The sequence below is a fragment of the Microplitis demolitor genome, chromosome 5 (genome assembly GCF_026212275.2).
Source record: "Microplitis demolitor isolate Queensland-Clemson2020A chromosome 5, iyMicDemo2.1a, whole genome shotgun sequence".
NCBI classification, from domain to species: domain Eukaryota; kingdom Metazoa; phylum Arthropoda; class Insecta; order Hymenoptera; family Braconidae; genus Microplitis; species Microplitis demolitor.
This window is the reverse complement of record NC_068549.1, coordinates 9,642,199-9,666,167: the sequence shown is the minus strand read 5'-3', so window position 1 is coordinate 9,666,167 and position 23,969 is coordinate 9,642,199. Positions and strand designations below refer to the sequence as shown.

General features: G+C 30.0%; 1 protein-coding gene across 5 annotated transcripts in view; it reads right to left on the bottom strand.

Annotated features, from left to right (window-relative positions):
* Nucleotides 1-12,752: 12,752 nt before the first annotated feature.
* LOC103577992 (protein kibra) overlaps nucleotides 12,753-23,969 on the bottom strand; it is a 79,406-nt gene continuing 68,189 nt past the window's right edge. For all 5 annotated transcript variants that reach the window (XM_053739608.1, XM_014443010.2, XM_014443012.2 and 2 more), the window contains 2 exons: nucleotides 20,550-21,025; nucleotides 12,753-18,302 (listed from right to left, as the gene is read on the bottom strand). In XM_053739608.1, the coding sequence (XP_053595583.1) occupies nucleotides 17,861-18,302; nucleotides 20,550-21,025 (918 nt within the window). In that variant the 3' untranslated portion in view covers nucleotides 12,753-17,860. The remainder of the gene's footprint in view (nucleotides 18,303-20,549; nucleotides 21,026-23,969) is intronic.

Genomic DNA, 23,969 nt, shown 5'->3' with positions numbered 1-23,969 from the left:
TGCGTTTTCGACTCCTGTTTAAACTAAAACTAAGTGAGAACTAGAGCGCACACAGCCAACAAATTCTACACCACTGATCATGTTGTGTGTAACACTATATACTATATTTACTAGACTGTGTCAGAAAAAGAAATTTATTTTTTATTTTAATTAAATACATTTCAAAAGTTACTTTAATAAAAAAAAAAAATTCTCCAAAAATTTCAGCTCTATATCTCAAAAATTGAGCTGGCGTGCGGGGGGGGGGGGGGGGGGCTTTCCCGTTTAAAATACATTGAAAAAAATCGGTCTGTCAGTTGACCCTGCGGGCCAGCCCCAAAACTTCCCGCTGTTTTCGAGCTCCTTGAGCTCAAAAAAATCGTTGTTAATACATTTTCGAGCTCTTTGAGTTCGAAAATACTTTTAGTCGACTTTTTTTTCGAAAAAAAAAAACGTTTGTTACCATTTTGTCTCCAATGATATCTTTTAAACGAATTAATCGATTGAGACGGTAAAGGAGGCAATCGAAGCGTTTCATTGAGTTTTACAGCTGATCAGATTTTGAAATTGATTTATCTAGTTGTTTTTGAGAAATTTCGAAAATACTAAAAAAAAATTTTTTTTTAATTCTTTCGACAACGGTTTCTCTTGAACGAATGAACCGATTTTGATGGTTAAGGTGGTATTCGGCGCGGCTTATGAAGCTTCAGAGCCCAGTTGATTATGGAATCAATCCATTGAGCACATTACAAGTTATTGGAAAAAAACATTTTCGAAAAAAGTTTATTTTTGGAATATCTCTGAACGAGCCCTACCGATCAAGCTCAATTTATGTTCAGCTTTTAGATATTGACAAGCCGGGTCGAATGACATCTTGACGATCCAAATCGGTTCATTCGTTAAAAAGTTACAGATATTTATAAACATACATACATATTCAGTTGAAAATTTTGTGTTCTTGTGTGTAAACATTCAATGGTTGAATATTTTGTGTTAATTGTTTGACACCGTCGAGTGTAAATTTAACTAAAGTTGAATGTGTTATCTGAGGTTAACAAGTTTTTTGTGTTATTAAATTTATGAGTAATCAATACAACACATTTTTTGTGTTAACTCAAATTTAACACAAAATAACGGTTGACTCAATTCCGAGAATTTATATAGTGTGAGGCGAGGATTTATTACATATTATTTTTGTTAGCTTAACGCAAAAAAATGTTACATATTATAGACAATATTTAATTTGTGTACCCTGATTAAAAACTCCGATTGAATCTGATTGAAACTCAATCAGAATTCTATCAGTTTCAATCGGAAACGAATTTTCAATCAGAAATGTTCGGGAGCGTTTGAGGCCTCCGATTGAATTTCAATCAGATTCAATCGGAAAATAATAATTTATTTCTCAATTTTATCCCAATTGATCAATTTTTTATTTCTCCGTGTAGAATGTTCTAATTGATTTCAAACTATCTTCCTGATGAGCTTGATATATAGCTAAAGTCCTTAGTAAAAATGAAATAAGGTACTGGCTAGCGTCGCTAGAATCAATGCTAACGGTAGATGACAAACGAGGCGGCCCTCGTTTATTTTTAATAGGGGTGTGCGAATTATCTATGAGATACGAGTAGTTTAACATTAGACTATAAAATTTGTAAGCTTAAGATAGTATAAATCCTTTTTACTGTAGAATGTTCTACTGATTGTATCTTATAAACAGTGCACTTTAGCAATATCACCCTGTTTAGAAAATCTCATAGATTCTCATACATTCCCATAGAAATTTTATGATAATGAATGAGTTCTATGAGAAGTGCTATATGGTTAAGTATAGGGCCTTATACATACAGCTATAAAAATCTCTCGGATTTTTTAGCAGGGAAGTATAATGAACGATTCCGTAGAGGACGAAATTTTCTAAAAGGTGGGTGCTATGCAGCTTTTTAGTATGATGAGCCGTTTTTTTTTCACTATTAACAAAATTATATGAAACAAGTGAAAAATAGACTTTCGGAGCAGATAGAATCGACATAGATCGAGTTGGAGCAATTTGTTTTATAGACTTTCAAATTCAACAAATTCTCTGCAAATTAAAACTGATTTCAAAACGATAGCTTAAAATTTGGCTAAGTTATGGCAATTAAAAAAAAATGTTATTTAATTAACATACTTTTTAAATGGAAAAATTTGATACTCATGAGAAAGTACTTTAAATTAAATTTAAGAGCTGAAATTTTCAGAGAATTTTTTTCTCAAAATAAACAACAAAATTTTCTTGTGTCGGCTGGAAAAAAAAAATTTCGTTTTAAACGAAGTGGATTCGATTAGAAAATAATAATTCATTTATCGATTATTTTCCGATTAAATCCGACAGAAAATTTTCAATCAGTTTTAATCAGTTTCAATCAAAAAATAATAATTCATTAATCGAATATTTTCTGATTAAATTCGACAGACAATTTTCAATAAGTTTCAATCGGATTCAATTGGAAAATAACAATTCAGATAGTATTGATAATTATTAAAATTTGGGCAGATATGAATTTCATTTATCATTAATTCAGTAATTTTTAAAATATCCGAGTATAGAATTTTATCTGTCTTTCCAATTTAATCAATTTTATAAAAAGTTAAAACAAGCATTTTTCAGGATTATATAAAAACTTTTTTTAACAAACTGTATTGATTGAGTTTAAAACTATCACGGAAATAAAAGGAAACATCAATAAAAAATTATATGTATATTAAGTTGGTTAAAAAAAAAAATTTTTTTTTTTGGAATTCAAAAATTGAAAGTCTACCTAAAAATAAAAATTTCGGTACCAATCCAAGCTCTTAATAAAAATACTACGGTTTGCGTCAATCAATTTTTCTATTTTCTATTTAAATAACACGGAAAAAAAACTTTTTATTTTTTAGAATTTTCTAACTCACAAGTCAATCAACGAATTATTATGCACGATAGATATTTTTGTAGGATATTGAATGCTCCACAACAAAAGTCTCATCATTTTTTGATAAATCTAACTGTTCAAAAGTTATTTGAGCTTAAAGTCAAATTTATAGAAAATTTTGAGATCTTAATTTTCCGACGAAACTATCAGTTTTATCAGAAAATCTCATAGAAACTTTTTTGTAGGTAATTTCATTTCTCAAAAATTATTATAAACAAAGTTTTTCAAAATTTCGCTTTTTGTTTCTAGTTATTTTCATTTTAATGTCAAGCTCTTAAAAAAAAAGTTTTCTGATTTTTTTATAAATTCTAAAATATATTTTTTGTATTTTAATTTATATTTTTTAAATAAATATTTTTCATGGGGGTGTTTAACGCAAGGATTTTCGTATGCTCCAACTAATAGAAAAAAAAAGTTGCTTGAACCAAGAGAAAAATTTCTTAGGAGAAAAGATATATGTAGAGGAGAGGAAATTTACCAGTCCTAGGCAATAGCGATTTTTAAATAAATAATAAAATAACAATAAGGAAGCCGAGACACCGTGTATTTTCATTAAAAAACTTCTATCTATTTGTAAAACCCTATGATGATTGGTATTAAATTAAAGGGCGATAAATTCTGAATAAGAAATGTCAAAAATCAATATTCTAGGGTTTATTATGTTCGCGAAAAAAATTAATTAAAAAAATAAAATAATTATATAATTATATATTATTTATATATATTATTAATATATATTTATTTACTTATTAATATATAATTATATATTATATACTAATAAAAAACATAATTGGAAATTAAAATTTAAAAACCGTTTGGTCATTAATGATTTCCGATTCTTGAACTTTTAAACTTTAGCATAAAGCGTAACTTGTTAGTTTGAAAAGCTCATAAAAAAACAATCGCATGCAAAAAGATTTTCGAGCTCCTTGAGATCGAAAACCGCGGGAAGTTTTGGGGTTCGCCCGCAGGGCTAACCGACTCTCGGATTTTTTAAATTAATATTTTAAACAATATTTTATGAAAAATGAGTAAGATAATTATTATTGAAATTGTTCAATTTTTTTCAAAAATAGGAAGTTTGCGGTAACAGAATATACTCTGTCATATTTCCAAGTTAAATCCAAGTTAAATACCCATACAAAGTTTGGAAATCGGCCCTGTATCGGGATATTACCGGGCCAAGAATGTCGATTAATGGCTCAGCATTGGCAATTTTTATTGCCCGATAAACGGCTTATAGTCAGAATGATAACCTCGGGCCATTAATGGCGCTCGACTATCGGCCGATTAATGGTAGCCATCAATCAGCCAAGCAAACGAATAAATTAAATTTAAAAAAAATTTCTTTTTTTAATTTCTTAATAGAATTCATAATCATTAACGTTTAAACTATTTGAGTGGGGTAAATGATGTGAAAAAAACTTGGTGAAAATTCTGCTGGGCTCTGGGCGCGAACTGCCGTCCTTCTGATTGCTGGGTTTGAACGCTGGCTACTGGACAACCTGCTAATGTTAAACTAATACTTTTAAATGATTTACTTATTCATTTTACTACAACTACTCGGTTTTAGGAAATGTAAAGAGCAATTTAATTAATATTATCGATTATTTAAAACAAAAATAAATTTGTACTATATTTATTATAATTAATAATCTTTTAAAAATAAAACTTGCTAAATTTAATTGATTATTTATTAAGAACCCAATGGAATTATTTTGCTCTACCACCATTATTAAAAATGACATTTACTTTTAAAATATATGTCTTATTTTTTAATTAAATTAATTTTTATAAGTTAAGTTATAAAATTGCGGTTGTTGATTGCAAATAATAACGAATTAAAAAATGTTTTAATTGTTACTTGTAAATAATTTTAATCGGAAAATTAAAATATTTATTAATTAAGACTTAGTTTAATTAAAAAACAATTATTAATTAAATAAAACTGTAATAATTAGTTATTTGAATAATTAATAATTGATAAGTAGATTTTTTCATTGAACAAGAATCAATCATGGGCCACTGATTCACCAAATAGTGGCCCAACGTTGCAAACCGATAATCGGCCAGTCATAAGTAACCATTCATTGGCCAGCCATCGGCACCATCGTATGACTGTCGTTTCCGGTACGGGAAGTCATATTCCGATATGAAGCCAGTAATACCATAACATATACATCCAAAAATTTAAATAAAAATTGACTATGCTATCTTGATGAAAAATTAATTGGCTGCTGGTAGTTAATCAGGTTTGGGCCATTACTAATTGCCAATGCTTGACCGAGCGACTGCAGTCAGACATCGGCCAACCTACAGCATTTTTTCCATTAACGGCAACTTTATATGGGTATATGAGTTTAAAGGAACAAATGTCGTAATAACAAATTATTTTACGTAAAATTTTATAATTTCGAATCAATGAATTCTTGATTTTCTAAAAACGTTGGTTATCATTATTTTCATCATCATGACCACTATTATTATTGTTATTATTATTTTAAGGAAGTACAATTTATAGAATTTCTATAAAAACATTTTAAGAATTAATGTATGTTATATTAATATTTCAATTGTGTAAGTCAACTTTTTATTCTTCTACATTAACTTTAACATAGTCATTGAGTTAAACTCATGCTAGTCGTTTGTTACATTGACATTCAATTTAAGTCAAACTAATTAATTATTTACGTTGGATTTTTAACCAAATACTTGAGTTCACTTCACACGTGGTAGTTTTTTAAAACTATATTTTAAAAAATGTAAATTTAACATACTTTTTAAGTTAAATTTAACACAACAAGTTTGTTGGGCTTACACAAAAAAAAAAATTGTTAAATTTACAAAATTTTTGTTTCAATCTATTCAACACTAAGCTTTTGTAATTGTTTGACACAAGTATAATGTGTTAAATTAACACAAAAAATTGAGAGGACCATTTGGGACATGTGATTTGTGTTAAATTTAACACAAATTTTTCAACTGTGTACGTACGTACGTACGTACATACATATATACATACACTCGGACATCATCTTGAAATTAGTCAGAATAGCTTCTTAGAACCTCAAAATGTCAAGATCTGTTAGAAATTCGATTTTGGAAAATCGAACCGAAACCAATAACTTCCCGAATTTTTGAAAATTTTTAATTTTTTTAGCGGGAAGTTAAAAATTTTTTTTTTCTATTTTGTAAATAACGTCAATAATTCTTTTTTCCGATTTGTGAATTCAGCAATCTTGTAGGAAATAAAATTCCCTACAAAAAAGGTCTCTTGTGTCATACGCTTAAAGTTAATAGAAAAATCGGTCTGTCGGTTGACCCTGCGGGCCAGCCTCAAAACTTCCCGCTGTTTTCGACCTCAAAGAGCTCGAAAACATTAGTGCAGATATATTTTCGAGCTCTTCGAGCACACACACACACACACACACACACACACACACACACACACACACACACACACACACACACACACACACACACACACACACACACACACACACACACACACTCGGATATCATTCTGAAAATAGTCAGAATAGCTTCCTAGGACCTCAAAACGTCGACATCTGATGAAAACTCGATTTTCTAAAATCGGGGTGAAAACAATAACTTCCCGAATTTTCGAAAACTTACAATTTTCTTGGCAGGAAGTTAAAAATAATTTCGTATTATTTTTATTGTAATTACATAATTTTTAAAAATGAAATTTATTAAATTTAATTGATTATTTATCAAGAACTCAGTTAAATTATCTTGCTCTACCACCATTATTAAAAATAACATTTATTATAAAAATTGATGAGGTTTTTTCTCAATTAAGTTAATTTTTATAAGTAAAATTATAAAATTGCGGTTATTGACTACAAATAATAACGAACTAAAAAATATCTGATCTATTAGTTGTAAATAATTTTAGTCGAAATGTTAAAATATTTATTAATTAAAACTTATTTTAATTCAAAAATAAATAATTATTTATTAAAAAAACCATAATGACAATTTATTTGAACAATCAATAATAAACCTGGGATAGCCAGTTCTGGTCCAAGAGTGGATAACCATAGGTATAGCCGAACGTGGATAATCCTACCTTGGCCGAAGTCTGGATTGTCATCGAATGGCCAAGACAGGGGAACCCAGTTTTGGCCTAAGCTCGGGTAATCATTGTAACGGCCAAGGTTAGGTTACTCAGTCCTGTTCCAGACTCGGGTAACGATTGGAATGGCCAGGATTGAGTTACCATTCTTGACCCAAGCATGGGCCAATATAAGCGTGTCAAAGCTAGGTTTCCCAGTGCTGGGCCAAAGAGGGCCCTTTCGTTCAACTCTGGCAGCTCCTACATGGGTATAAGGGATAGGAAAGATCGTTTTTCAATGAGTTGGATACATAAAACAAATTGAGAAAAATAATGTTTGCTTCAACACGGAAACCGAGCCCAGACCGATTCGGCGTCGCGCGAGAGTTTTACCAACTCAACCATCCCAGCCTTTACCAGGCTACGTTTACTTTGCCCATATCTATTGAACCACACTGGCTTTACAGTCAGTCACATTTTTAAATCCTAAACGCAGAATTCAAATTAAAAATATTATCACCAATAATTTGAAAAAATCTTAGTAACGACATTTTAGCAAAATATTCAACGGATCATACAAATCTTTCATAAAACAATTTCAATATAAAAATAAAAAATTTTTAATAAAAATGAATTCGATTATGAAAAAAAAATAAAAATTAAAAATTATTCAATGTTATTAAATTACATTAATTAATTAATTTATTAAAATAATATAATTTAATTATTCAATTTATTTAAAATAAAAATATGGAAATATATATCGCTAGTGCGAGAAAGAGAGAGTAAGTAGTATCCGAGAAAAAATGATCAGACCTGATCATATGCTTATTCATCTATGACCAGGCCTGAAATTGAACATGATCCCATGCCTGCTCATGTTTGAAGCGTTAAATGCGCTCAGGCCTGATCATACCTGTCCATGTCTGTTGATATCTGCTCATGTCTGAAGCGTTAAATACGCTCAGGCATGATCATATCTGTTCATGCCTGCTCATGTCTGATTCAGACTGATATATGAGATTAAATTTAAAATCTTAATTATAATTATATATAGCTAACGTAGTTATAATTATATATAACTTATGTATAATTTCATCTAACTATAAAGCAATAATTAATAAATTAGATATAAAATTTTGTTGACCAAGAATCTATCACGTATAAGATTTTTATTACTTCAAGTTCATACGAAACTTACTGTTTAAGTCAATCTCATAGGTTAACGAATAGCGGGTTAAACTTTCAAGTGCAAGGTCCATGGTTCAAAATTCTGCACAAACCCGAATTTTTTTTTTTTTATTTTTTATTTTTTTATAGAAATAATTATATATAATTGTGTATAGCTATACATAATGATATAAAATTATATAGGGCCATTTTTTTCCTATAATTTTTTTACCCGGATGGGCATGAACAGACATGAACATACTTAATCAGACCTGAACATGCCTGGCCATGTCTAGTCAGACCTGGTCATTTTTCATATCTGATCAGACCTGAAGACTTATGTCTGTTCATATCTGAGCAGATCTGATCATTTTTTCCCGGGTATATTCATTTCTTAGTATGTGAAGGAGAGAGCACCTACATGAGGGAATCCAAAACAGGACTTTCTAACCTTGAGACTCTATTAATCTTGGCTTGAAATTTTTCGTGGAATTGGTCAAAGAAAGTACTACTCAAATAAGAGTTTAAATGTTTTAAACCAACTGCCTTTATTTTTAGTTCAAGTTCGTACCGTTTATTGTTTCAAAACATCATAGTTTTGTAATTAAGTGTATATAACTCTCTTGACCAAATACGTTTATTTCTTGGTTCACATAAACAACATACTTAAGTAATATTATTTCATGTAACAATTTGTTTCGATTCTTGAGCAAGTCTACTCTCAAGATCGATATGTGCTAGTGTCTTTTTCTACGTATGTCTTGCTGCAGATACTTGTAACCAGACTTAAATTGCAAACCTAGTGCAAGCCTTACACAAAAAATTCATGCCAGATTATAACTCATTTCTCGAGGAAGACTATAGTAGAAAATAATTGCGCATGGCTTGCTCAACGCTCGAAATTGACCTTAAGCATTGAACAGATCTTGAGCAAGCCATGCGTAAGTACTGTAACCGGGCAGCGTTGGTTTACGACGTGAGAGTGCGGCTCTCTCGCTGTCTCTGTCTTGATCTGGTCTTTCTCTATCTCTCTCATCGCAGCCTGATTGCCGAGTTTGGCTGAGCTGGGCGTTAGACCACAAGGGATGGTTTCACGCAGCAGGTGACCGTAAATCGGTCATGTGCGTATAATCAGGTAGGGGTCAACTGAGGTTGGGGCCTAAGACGACTAGAAAGAGGAGATTCAAGCTCAAGCTATCGACACTTAAGTTCAAGCGATCGATCGAATATCCACGCCCTGAGCTAATTAACTGTATCTTGCCTACTTATTATATACGTTCAATTGAATTGAAGTACTTTCTTTTGTGATAAATTACTTTGTGAATATTCTGGTTCTTTTGAAATTTGGTTTGAAAAACCATTAGTTAAATAACTAAGTGCGTTCTGGGAGGAGTGTTCTTCGAGTAGCGGCCCAAGGAACCTGGACAAACCTACGGGAGGCAATCCAGCATCGAGCCCACGGTACGAGGATGAACAGAAGGCTTATTCCACCAGTACGGCGTATTAATTAAACCAGATAAGATTTTGTCAATTTATATTCAACCATAAATATATTTCATGTATGACAATATTCTCTCTCTTCAACGCGATATAATCTAATATTTAATTTGTTTCCCGCGTCCAATGATCTCTGTGCGCTTCCAGTGAAGTTATTCATGGTCGTTGGACGCATACTTATCTTAATTGTAATTTATTTATTTATAAAAAGGAAAAATCTTTGTACATATTTGGGGACTTGGTTAAATAAATTTATTATATATATATACGGTAATTGAGTCTCTAAAATAAATTTCTTTTATCACCAGCGTTCTCTAGAATAAGTTATTTCAGCCGCGTGTCCGGTAAGAACGAGTCGACCTGCAACCTGAGAATTATTTCCCGTTAAGAACCAGCAACAAAATAATTATAATTTATATTTATATTTAATAATTTATTATTAATTAATTAATTTATTCGGGAAAATAATTTAACTGTGGTTCGTGGCTACTGGACACGAAGTAGCCAGGGCCCACCGTTATAATACCTATTGTAAGGTTTCTTGATACACGATCTTGCAAAAGACACTAGCAGCTACAGGTCTTGCTCAAGATACTTACTCCACACTGAGAGAAAAAATAGGTTTTCGGAACTAGGAAAACGTAGTTAAAAAAACATATCAGCTATTGGCTGTAATGCCCGTAATTAAAGTGTTATAGTAAACAGTACAACAAAAAAGTAGTCGATTACACTATTATGCAGTTAAATACACTATGATGATACTAGTGAATATGACTGTTCTGAGTTGGGTAATTCAAATTAACAATTACTAATCAGCAGAACTATATTATTCATGTAAACTTAACAAGTTATTTTCAGTTAAGTTAACTACTTTAGGCTGAGTGTATTTAATTAAACATTTCTAGTCAGCGAAACTGTACGATATGGTAATGATTTAATATTTGTATCAAGTAATATCAACCAATTGAACTTAATTTTCTTAACTACAAGTTCTAAGTCAGTGTAACTACATTATTTTGTCGAGGCTTATAATTTATATTAAGTTACAGATAAACTGTGTTACGCTGGGTTATTTGAACTAGAAAATTTTATAGTATATTTTACTGAGAAAGCATAGTCCATCATACTTTTCATGAATATTGTCTTCCTAAATTTTGTTTTGATTCAAAAATTTTTTTGTTTTGTTAGCTGGAAAGTATTTTTTAATTTTTAATATCGAGAAATTATTCAAGGAATTATTAATGTGATTATGTATTAGTTAAGCATCTACTATATGACCACCAAATCAGGCACTCGTCACTCTGTCAAATAACAGAGGAGTATCTGTGCAGGAATTGTTTCCAAATATAAAACCTCTAAAATATCTATCCAACCAGGAACAGCACAAGAAGGTGAGTGCCATCTTGTGGCGGGTACTGAAATACATGAAAAATAAAAAAAAATCAAAAAAAAATTGTCAAAATGTCGATACCAGCAATAGTCAGCATTTTTTCTGAAACGAATTTCTATCATATCGTCTAAAGATCATTTTTTTTTGTTTTATTAACTAAAGTTATAAACAAATGGATTTTTTCAAAGTCCGGATCGGATTGAAAAAATCAACAAAATATTGATGCCACCAATCGACAGCATTTTTTCTGAATTCAATTTCTGTCGTATCATGTCGAGAACTTTTTTTTTTTGTTAACTAATGTTATAAACAAATGGATTTTGTACCGATGAGAAAAGTCGACAAAAAGACGATACTACCACTATTCTAACTTATTACAGCAAACTACTCAAACACTATTTTTCTCTACTGCTAAAATTTAAGTTTTGATAACTTTATTACTATATTTGTTTCTACTAATTCATTTCCGCTAAACTGAAATAGTTACTAACACTACTTTAATTTATTGAAGCTAACTATAAAATTATTATTGTTAGTACTGCTCAAGCTTCAGTTGCAATAACTTTTTTTTCCAAGTTATAGCAACTACTTAAGATAAACTAAGCCGACGTAGTTACTAATACTATTTTAATTGGTTGACGCAAATTATAAAACGTAGTTATTATTGCTATTAATCTTAAGTTTCGAAGACTATTTTTTCATAATCGTTATAACCAGGTAAAATTGTTTATAAAGAATAGTCGGTGTTACTATTTTGCATTAGTTTTGTGGACTACCGTGTAGTACTAGTGACTACGAAAACTAGTTCACAGAACTAATATTTAATATGTGGGATGTCATAGTTCAGGCTACTATGCATTTTTCTCTCTGTGTACTAAATTTACTATATTAATGCTGGATAGACGGCTCGCGATATGACAAAGAGGATAACCATGTCCAGGTATCTTCACAGCAATTCTGTAGCAAGTCTGAGCTAGCGCATCTTAAGCAAGTATCTTGTCTTAAACAAATATTACTGTAAATTTACTTAAGGTATCTTACGGGAGTATTTTGCCTCAGCCGTGTCCAAGACTGATAACGCAGTCTTGCTGAAGATTTAAGGTACAGTCGAGTCTCGTTATGAGTCCGCTCGTTATGAGTCCGTGAACCAGGATTTCCACGGAAGACCTTCCCCCTCCACAACGTGAAAAAAAAATTAATTTCAGAGTCTCGATATGAGACCGTATATTCATGAAAAGAAATTAAGAGTTTATTTATCATATTAGTCCTATTATTTGTTTATAAGCAAGACACTGTATAGCTGTATTACTATAAGAAACATAACACTCAAGTCAAACGGACTCATAACGAGATACTGGAAACAATCACGTACACACTCACACGCTTAAAAAGTAGGGGAAGTTCAACTCACGACTGTCGCCTGCGCTGACAGAGTGGGGGTACACAAATTCTTAGAATTATATTCCCCTACACCCCTTTATGCGGGTTCATAACGAGACTCGACTGTATAATAGATTTACGTAAGACTTCCTTAAGAATGCTACTAAGGTGTATCATTGATGATGATGAAGGAGGGTGGGGCGGGGAATTAATGATATAATAATTGTGAATAGTACGATTAATGTAAAAAATAAAAACAAGTTTTTGTATTATTGTTTAATATTGAAATACTTACAAAGCAACTAGTAAAGAGTATAGAAGGGAGGTTTATAATTTTTTATGCTTCTATATAATATAAGTTAAGTAAATTAACTGTGACTGTTTTAAACTATATTGTAACATTAATAATACAATTCGTGTCGTTCGGTAATTGGAAATGAAAATAGTTGATACTAACAAAACTGTATTAACAAAACGTAGGCACATTTAAATTGTGACACTTTTTCAATAGAAGCATTTTTTTTTATTTACATTCTACATCATCTAATAATTGAGATTTAATTATTCATCTGTCGTGATTGCTCTACCATTAACTATTAATACATTTATTTTTATAATGCTATTAATTATTTAACAATCGATCGATTTCATAAAAATATTTAATTTCAAACATATATATGTATAGTTTATTTTTACTTATAATGATCGTATTTACAATCATATATACAAATTAGTTTCTATTTAAATCCAATTTCAAAAATTTTAAAAGGCACTCAATAATTATTATTTTCTTTCTTACATATGATTTGCGATTACGATTCTATTGTTCTTATTCAATAAAATTAGCTTATTGTAATTTAAGATATTAACATATTCATACATTTTTCAATATAATTAATTTTCCTATCTCATCATTTGTATGTTATTTAAATCTACTATGCCAATCTTAGTGACTGTATAGTATCAAAAGTCTACACAGAAAAAAAGGTTTCCTTAGCGCAAGAAATATTTTGCATTATGAATTGGAAACAAAAATTTACTTAGAAGAGAAAAAATTTCTTGCCGTAAGAAACTGTTTCGTGCCCCAAAAAATTTTATTTTTCAATTCATAATATAAAAAAATTCTTGAGGCAAGTAAAAGTTTTCTTGGATCGAGAGAAAATTTTCTGGCGCTAAGAAATCCTTTTTTTCAGTGTAATAATAGTAAATTTTATTAATTAATCAGTAAACTTTACCGATTTTGTATATTTTATAATTTAAATTTTAGATTGACATTGAGTATTTTATATTCGATATAGCCAGTATATTTATATATATCAGTTGCATTGAACTTTTCACAAACATAACTAGTGCTGTAAATTTCCTAAAAATTAAATTTAAAATTTTTTTTATCGAAGTAATTAATCACAATTCCATCAGAATGTATTTTAAGGCATTAATATATATTGAGGCATAAATTATATCGCTCATATCACTCAATTCAAAGCTTAAATCACTGGTTTTTTTTTATTTTTTGTTTCTTTGACAATAATACAAAAATAATATCTATACATCTTTTAAAGAAATTAGGACGTTAGAATAATAAAAATACGACAACTGACTGACATTATAGATCAGTTTTAAAACTTTTCCCTGTATTTACAAGCTCATCGCGTTTAACAAAAAACAAATTTTTCTATCGAACATTTCAGGATCTTAAATGAAAATTACGTCAAAACAACAATGTTTCATAACTCATTTACGATTTTAATTGTTCTTATCGAAATCATGGTAATCGGATATAAGATTTTATAAAATTTTAATGAATTTATTTTATTAATTTTTATCAATGAATCATATGTTTAAATTTGCCAGAAAAAAATTAATAATAAGTAAATCTTGATAAACTATTCAGAGCACCGCAAGTTTTTGTGGCAAACGAAATAATTATCAAAGCTCGATCTAATTAGATTAACCGGTAAGGTATTTTTTTTTTGCTATTTATTGACAAAAAAATTTCTTTTGAATTGTAATTTCTAAATCATTCAGGCATTGCTTAAACAATTAATTCTAAAAATTAACAAGACTTTTTTTTTTATTCTTATAGTGGGTAGTTTAAATACGAAAAAAAATTGAATTATTGTATCTGCTGATTTAAATATAAACAATTTGAGAAAATTAAAAAAATTCTTTAATAGCATTAATACAGCAGAAAATAATCTGAATCATGACTTTGATAGAATATTTTATCTATAACATGCCACTAAATAATGATGATATTGATTTCAAAATGATATACACAGAAAAAACAGTTAACGTGAATCAAAAAAAAATATTCTTGATTCAAGAAACTTATTTGATCGATTCGGAAAATCAAAATTTACTTGCACCAAGTAAACAATTATCTTGAAATTTCTATCTTGAATCAAAATTTTTTCTCTCACGTCGACATATTTTTACGCTTAAATCGAAAAATTATCACTTGTTTCAAGAGTTTATATTTCTTAAAGTAAGGGATATTTGTTTTGAAACAAGATGCATTATTTTTTTGTAGCAATATTGCATTTTTTGTTTAAAGAAAATAAAATTTCTTAGAACAAGTACTATTTTTTTCACGCAAGTATTTTTGTATTCTCCGACCAAAAAAACAAAAGTTGCTTAAGCCAAGAGAAAAAATTTCTTGGGAAAAAAGATAGATATGGAGAGGGGGAAAGTCACTGGTGCTAGGCAGCAGCAGCGGGAGTAATTCGGTGCTCGCTATGAGATCGCGCCCAGCCACTTGCAGTGTCCCTGATAAGAAAGATATTCTAGAATTGTTATATTCAAAATTTGAACACGATTTTTTCAAGTACTCCTCTGTCATTTGACAGAGTGACAAGTACTTTTTTGGATTGTACTATAGTATATTCTATAATACATCATGACATTAATATTTAATATTAATGGTTACTTGAGTAATTTTCCACGAAATAAAAATAAAAAAACAAAAAAATACGTTTCAGATAAAGAAAAAAAAAAGAAAAGAATAAACACGTCAATCTTTCGGAGAGAGAATACATTTCTGACCGAGAAAATTTTTAGTTTTTATAAAAGAAGCGAACTTAGGGAGCAAGAAATTTTAGTTTATGGCCTAAGCAACTTTTATTTTCACTTAAGCAGTTTATTGTACGGAGCAAGAGAATTTTTGCTTGGGCCAAGGGGCTTTTTTTTTCATTCAAGACGTTTATTTTTTATAGCAAGACATTTTTTTCATGTGGCAAAAAAAAGTTTCTTGGTTCAAGTAAACTTTTCTTCGTTCCAAACGTTGATTTTTTGGAGTGAGATGACTTATTTTCTTTAGCCAAGAATTTTTTTCTTTAAACCAAAAAATTTTCAATTTCACTTCAAAACAAATTTTTTTGGAGCAAAAGAATTTACTGTCTTGAACCAAGAAAACGTTTTTGAATCAAGTGTCTCATTTTTATTGAATCAAGAAAGAAAATTCGGAAGACAATATTTTTCTCGAACCAAGTTAACTGTTTTTTCTGTGTAGATTTAATGAACAAAAATGTACAATTGTGTTATAATATTTTTATCTTGATTAAAAAATTTTGTTTCTTTGTTTAATGAATATAAATACTTGAAATATATATTGAAGCAATTTCAAAAATAAACCCATGATTAAATATATCATTATTTTAGAATCGATTATATTAAAAACTTAACAGTTTCATCTTAGTATTTACTTTTAAATGTGACTGTTTTCTCTCCAATTTCATAAAATAAATTTTGATTCAAACTTTATAAAAATAAAATTTAAGTTTTAAAAACTACGAACAATACGTGGTCAAGAGCAAACCAGGGTACAGGGTTTATTAAATTTTAGTTGAATTGCAGGCCAGCTGCTCGGTGGGTCGCGCGCCCTCAAAGTACCTTTTTATGTGTCGCTTAACGCTGAAAATTCCGATCCGCGAACGAGATCTTTATAATTTTTTTTCAACGAGTACCAGCAAAAAATTAGAAATTCAATTTAATTTACTGATGATCTTCGAAAACCTAAAATGGAGAGTCTTTTTACGTTTTTTGGAACCTCGTTTCCGAGAAAAATTGTTTTTAAATTATCATTTACCCTACGAGTATAATTAAGATAATCCTATTCATTTCTCTGAGTCTAAGAAAGAAGTCGGATACTGTTTCACCTCAACAGATTCTCAAATTTTAGATTTCTATTAACGTATTAATTGATTATCATTACAGCGATTTTTTCAACTTCCAAAAAAGTGCAGAAAACGAACTTCCTGGGAAGATGTTCATCTTTATAGTCCTATAAATATTTAAAACGTAATTAGAAATCTAAACTCAGGAAATTCGGTTAGTACTGCCGACCTTTAAATTAACAGATTAGAGTGACATACATAATGCAATTACTGTTTTTCTTTTTTTCTATTATTATCAAACAAACATTTTATTAATCACAATTTTATGACTTATGTAAAAAACATTTCATTTTATAATGAGATTAGAATTGTTAAATTTATCATTATACTGTAATGCCTAATGTTGCGAAATGACTGTTATTTTTGTGTTCAGTCAGATCACGAGAAATTTATTGACAATTGCTCGTCAATCGACGTCAAAAATGATTTGGTTAACTTTCCAGTCATTTTTTTATAAAATAATTTCCTGGACAATATTAAATGTACGAGCACTTGCAATTGTAAGTAAACTGCAAGTATATCACTCAACATAACGATCGATTCGTTTATTTACAAAAATTTATCTCTGCTTCTACTTAGATGCGAAATGACGGAAAAAAAAATTTTGGTCAATTTTTTTTAAAATAATTGTCTAGGCAAAATGAGACTGGTGCGAAAACCGACATTAAATCCAAAAAATGACCGTTAGTCACAATTTATGTCAATTGGCTGACAATTTCGCTGTCTAACATCACTACTAATGCCAGATGATAATTTAACCGCTTCATTTTACAGCTTTATAATATTACAAAAATTTACTTAACGGTTCGAAATCTTCAAAGAAACATTAAAAGGCACCTTGATAGTTACGATAAAATGAAAGAAAAAAAGAAAAAAATTAAATTAAAAAAACGAGAGCGATAAGGTTATTTTAAAACCAATCGAATCATTAAATAGTTTAAACTGACGTTACCGGTGAAAATTAAATAATTTATATACTGATATTTACATTTTTTTATACTTAGTACATAAAATTTGAAGATCATTGCAATCATGATGCTATTGATAATTTTAAAAATTGTACAAATGAAAATTTAAAATAAATAATTATTATAGGCTCTACGTACAATTATATAAAATTGTATCTAAGAAATACTTTTTTAAAATTTACAATTTTAAAAATAATATTAACTACTACTATATTTTAAATATCATAACAATTTTAAAAAGATTGCTTTTTGTTTAATTTTTTTAAAAATCAAACTTCAACACCTAGTACTCTATCAACAACATACTCGTATCTCTTCGAGTTACTGTCTGTGTCTTCTGAACTCTTATCATTTTCGGTTTCTTCTAACAGTTTATTAGATTTATCAACCACTTTCGATGAACCGCTAGCAAGATTCGTAACAGCATTTTTTTCTTCATGCAATCCATTTGATGCAGACACTAAAGTTCTGGCATTGTTTGATTTAATCATGCTACTATTTGTTCGTGCATTTATCAATGCTGTATTGATTGCAGCATTTTCTTTCAAAATTTTACTAGCTCCAATTTGAGATTGTACTGAAAAATCTCCACTATTTGCTAAATCTGAAATATGTCTTCTGTATTGTATGGTTGATAATTCCGAGTTTGTATCATCAGGTGGTAATACTGGAACGCTTAAGTTAACGCGAGTGAAGAAAGCCATCTTTTCTCTGAAAATAAAATCGTATTAATTTTATTAACATAACTCTCTATAGTCGACTACCCATCATAACCCTGTCTGTAATAAGTTTCTCCCCCTTAATCGGCAGCTACTGAGTCTAAACAGATTACCCCATTTTACCATTTTTTCAAGTTTCGTAGTAGGCAGTCCGTTATAAGCTTCCGTAAAAATTATCTGAATTATAAAACTAACAATGGGAAAACATAAAAATATTAATGATGAAAATTTACTATGTTCCGCAAACAATAATTGAATCAATGTTAAGTAAAATATAATTTATTATTCATAATTGTAATCATGAATTATATTCAAAGCGTCTGTAACAATTGAAAAATTCGAATGAGCATTAGGTTCATTTATAACATTATTATTATTGTTATTGTAATTGATAACGTTATCATTATTATTATAATTACACTGTAAAAAATTTGCGAGTGGAATTTACTCTGAGGAAGAGTTTTCGCAGTGGATGATTTTTTATTTATTTAATCTCCTCAGAGTAAATTTTATCCCGAAGGGGAGTTATGGAAAATATTAATTATAAAAAAACTCTGAAGAATGAAATCGTAGTAAAAAGTCGCGAAGTAAATTACTTATACATAACAAGGCTTGGCTTTTTATATTTAGACATTTATGTTGAGTACATAAATAATTACAAGCTCCCTTTACATATATTCACGGGAAATAATTTTTAAAAACCATAAGTAGCTGATAATGAGCTTTCACGCTTATGACGTTAAAGAAATAGACTTTTCATTTTCCGTAATTAATATAATGTCACTGAGTCATAAACTGTCATATGGCTTTTATCAATCATACCACGAAATAACATTTTACATTGTACCAAATGATTTGTTGACGTCGTTTTTTGCGTCTCAAATTTTGATGTCTTACAGACGTCAAATAGCAGTTTTAAACTTTCGTCAAATTTATGTGAAATTTAACGTCAAAGAGAGCTCAAAAGTCGACATTGAAATTTTTTATGTGTACCGTACGTCACTGAGATGGCAAAAGTTGCAGCTCAAAAATTGCGCTGAAACTCTGGTTATCTGGGAGGCTAGCGGGTGGGACTTCTTATCAAAGAAGAACACCTGTATCGGCCGAGCATTGATGGCGGCGGAGGCCCATAAATATTCGCAGAACCTCTAGCTTTGGTGTAAGCCAACGTGTCAAAGCAATAATAGAGGGAGTCCTCCACCAGCAACGTTGCCCTTGGATAACAGGCATCCTCCATTGTATAAGTGCCTTATCTTACACAATGGGCTCTGTAGGATGGACCATAAAACACCCGCATTAACTTCCTAGGAGACATAATTTCGGATGACAAGACTCCCCCCAATCACAAGGACACGACGTAAGATGGCCACGGCAGCTGGAAGCTAGGACTCATAGCGACGGGAGTACGACGGTGGGCTTAGCTAACGCTAGGTCCCGGTTCTTCCTGAACTAGTGGGGACTACTGACAGCGGCTGTGTCCCACGACGTGTTTCCTTAGACTCGAGGCGGGGAATCACCGAAATAAAAACTATGTCTCCTCCACCTATCAACTCAAAAACAATAGTATCTACAATAGTTAAATTATATATAGTTGTCGGAAGGACAGTGGGCTTGCTAAGTTCATTGTTAGGTGGACTGGCAAAAAATGTAAGGCCTAATAACAATGATCACCAGGACCGCAATCCTCTCCGACAACTATAAAAATTGTCCTCAATGGGCCCGGGTACAATGGCTAACACAAGCTGAGTGCCCGGTTAAATTCAATTCAATTCTAATTCTTCTAATGTTTAATTCTTAATACCTGAATAAATTATTTATTAAAATAATCATATTTCTCATAAAAATGTTATTTCTAATAAATATAAATTTATCTAAGTGTTAAAACTCCGTTCTGAAGTGAATACGGAATGAAATAAAATCCGCTTCACTTCGAAATCACTCCGGTCAAAAATAAATCCCTATTCACTCTACATGCCGAGTGATATTTTTTTTTTAAACCTTAGAATTCCGAGTGACGGAGTAAATTCGGATTCACTCCCGATTTTTTTACAGTGTATTAGTGTAAAAATATGAGTATTTATTTTAGTACTGTAAGCACTAGAAAAATCGGGATAATGGCGTATGTAACAAAATATAAATTTCTATAACGTTTAAAATCATATAAAATAAAATTGGTTTATAACGGGTAGTCAATCGTATATAAAAAAATTAAATAAATAAATTATAAAAAAATACTCACTTAAAAGAGATAATATCTGGCTTGCCTTTTCCTACTTTGGTTTTTCTGAGTTTATATATTTCTTTAGAAGTTTTCCTTAACATTTTTTCAACTTTTTTATCTTCAACGGTTTTGCCATTTTTATTACTTTCAGCTTGTGCTATAAGTGCTTGGAATTTATGATCTTCAAGTACCCATGAAGCAAGATCAGCGTCACCTTTTTCACGTGCCTGTTCCAGTCTTTGCTTTAATTCACGTAACCTACTTAATTCATCATGAAGATTATTGAGCTTAGCGTGTTGAGCTTGAAGATCAAGTTCAAGATCAAGAGATGTTCTAGCGGTGGGAAAATGCGTTGATTTCTTCGTAGCTGTTTTACAACTTAAAGCAGAAGATGGACGTCGCCACCGAAGTGATCGCCTCTCCACAGAATTACGTTGGAATGGACCACCTCGGCGGTAAAGTGGCATACTACTGTCACTGTCACTGCGATTCAACTGTTAATTCAAAAAACAAAAAAACAAAAATATATATATATATATATATATATATATATATATATATATATATATATATATATATATATATATATATTAGACTGGGGCAAAAAAATCGACTATTTTTTTTTCTTTCGATACTGTGAAAATATTATTCCTGATGCCCAAAAAAATTTATTGTGCAAGTTTGAGCCCTTAATATTGATATTGAGAAGTGTATCGTTACGACTATTCGTTTTTTGAAAGAAATTTCATTTGTTACCCAAAACTCGTAAATCATCTATCTGAAAAATTTGAGCAATGTATATTCTTAAAGGAAATTGAATTCCCTACAAAAAATCTCTCTTAGTAAATTGACGTAAAACGAGCCGTTTTCTTGTAACCGTGCCGTAAATATTGATTTGTTTTTTAAATTCGTTGTTTCTATTTTAAAAGTTTCGTTCCTTCAAAAGTTATTTAAGGTTGAAGTTGAGTAAAAACGACTTAAATAACCGGAGTAACTTTTGAAGGAACGAATTTAGCGATAAATGTTAAGAGACCTTTTTTGTAGAGTATTAAATTTCCTCCAAAGATATGTTTCTTGACTAGAAAAAAATGTTAATATTTTTAGTAGTTACGAAATTTTAAAATAGAAACAACGAATTTAAAAAACAAATCAATATTTACGGCACAGTTACAAGAAAACGGCTTGTTTTACGTCAATTTACTAAGAGAGATTTTTTGTAGGGAATTCAATTTCCTTTAAGAATATAAATTACTCAAATTTTTCAGATAGATGATTTACGAGTTTTGGGTAACAAATGAAATTTCTTCCAAAAAACGAATAGTCGTAACGATACACTTCTCAATATCAATATTAAGAGCTCAAACTTGCACAATAATTTTTTTTGGTCATCAGGAATAATATTTTCACAGTATCGAAAGAAAAAAAAAATAGTCGATTTTTTTGCCCCAGTCTAATATATATATATATACTAGCAGATCCCATCCGCTTTGCGAGGTAATAAAGAAGTATTAGTATTATAAAATATATAATTTATATTAATGGGAAATTTTTTAAAAATAATTGAATGATTTTTTCCCAATTTTCTTTAAAAATTTCATTTAAAAACGGTAATTTTAAAAACAGAAACGTCCTGATAAATCAATTTTGGAAAAAGCTATAGCTTATTGTAAAGAAAGCCTTTTTTTTTTAAATTCATTTTTTTTTTTTTTTTTTTTTTTTTTTGTTGGGTAAAAAAATTTGACCTAATTCTGAAAAACGTTTTTGATCTAGTTAAATAAGAGAAAATATTTCCAGCCCAATCGTAGAGGGTCGGTTTCCACACTGCTCGATTTGGCGTGGAACATCCTGTATATAATGTTATCTTGCACGACTCATAATGCGAAGCATTAGAGAGTGCTTTACGATCGAATTGTTTTATTTGGAAAAAAAAAAAAAAAGAAAAAAAAAATTCATATCGAAATATCCAGTGGTTTTTGCGTGATGCACGTTCAAAAAAACCTATCATTATGTAGATATAGATTAGACTGTGGTAGAAAAGAAAATTTATTTTTTATTTTAATTGAATACATCTCAGAAGTTACTTTAATAAAAAAAAAAAATTCTTCCAAAATTTCAGCTCCTATATCTCAGAAATTGAGCTGGCGCACAAGGGGGCCCCCTTTCCCATTTAAAATACATTTAAAAAAATTTGTTTTTTCTAATTTGTAAATAATGTCAAAAAAATTTTTTTCCAATTTTTGAATTTATAGATCTTGTATGAAATTGAGTTTCCTACAAAAAAAGGTCTCTTTTGTCATATGCGCTTAAAGTTGATAGAAAAAAAGTTATTGGTGTTCAAACTTAGGAGGTAAAAGTCGAATTTGTAGAATGGAAAAAAGGAATTTTTTTTTTTTTATTTTTTCTTTAATTCTGCAAAGTTCTATTGTAATTAAAATTGATAATTAAGGTTTCTTGTATTTATGTTTTTTAGGTTTACAACTCTTCAAAATAATGTTAGACTACCCAATTTTTTCTAAATAATTAAATTTTTCTCAACTTTAGAGCTCAGCTCTGTAACTTTCTATGAGCTCTATTAAAACGACTCTAAGGACCATTTTCATAGATAATTCAATTCTTTATGAGAACTTTAATTGCAATATAAAAAAAAAAAAAATTAGTCTATCAGTTGACCCTGCGGGCCAGTCCCAAAATTTCCCACTGTTTTCGAACTTGTTGAGCTCGAAAACATTGTTGTAAATATATTTTCGAGCTCTTCAAGCTCGAAAATACTTTTGTATGTCTTTATTTCGGAAAAGAAACGTTTTTTAACATTTTTTCTCGAACGATACCTCTCGAACGAATTAACCGATTGAGACGGTTGAGGTGGCAATCGACGCGATTTATTAAGTTCCAAAGCTAATCAGATTTTGAAATTGATTTATCTAGTCATTTTTGAGAAATTTAAACAAAACTAAAATTTTTTTTTTAATTCTGTCGTTAACGGTTTCTCTTGAACGAATGAATCGATTTTACTGCTTGCGGTAGCATTCGACGCGGTTTATAATGTTTTAGAGCTGATTAGATTTTGGAATCAATCCATCGAGCACATTAAAAGTTATCTGAAAAAAACATTTTTGATAAAATTTTATCGTTGGAATATCTCCCAACGCATGCTACCGATCAAGCTTACATTTTAACAGTTTGTAGAAATTATCAAGCCGCGTCGAATGCCACCATGACGATTAAAATCGGTTCATCTGTTCAACAGTTACAGATATTTAAATACGTACGTATGTACATACACACATACATACGCTCGAACATCATCTTGAAATCAGTCAAAATAGCTTCTTAGAACCTCAAAACATCAAAAATTAATAGAAATTCGATTTTCGAAAATCGGACCAAAACCAATAACTTCCCGAATTTTTGAGAATTTTCAATTTTCCTAGCAGGAGG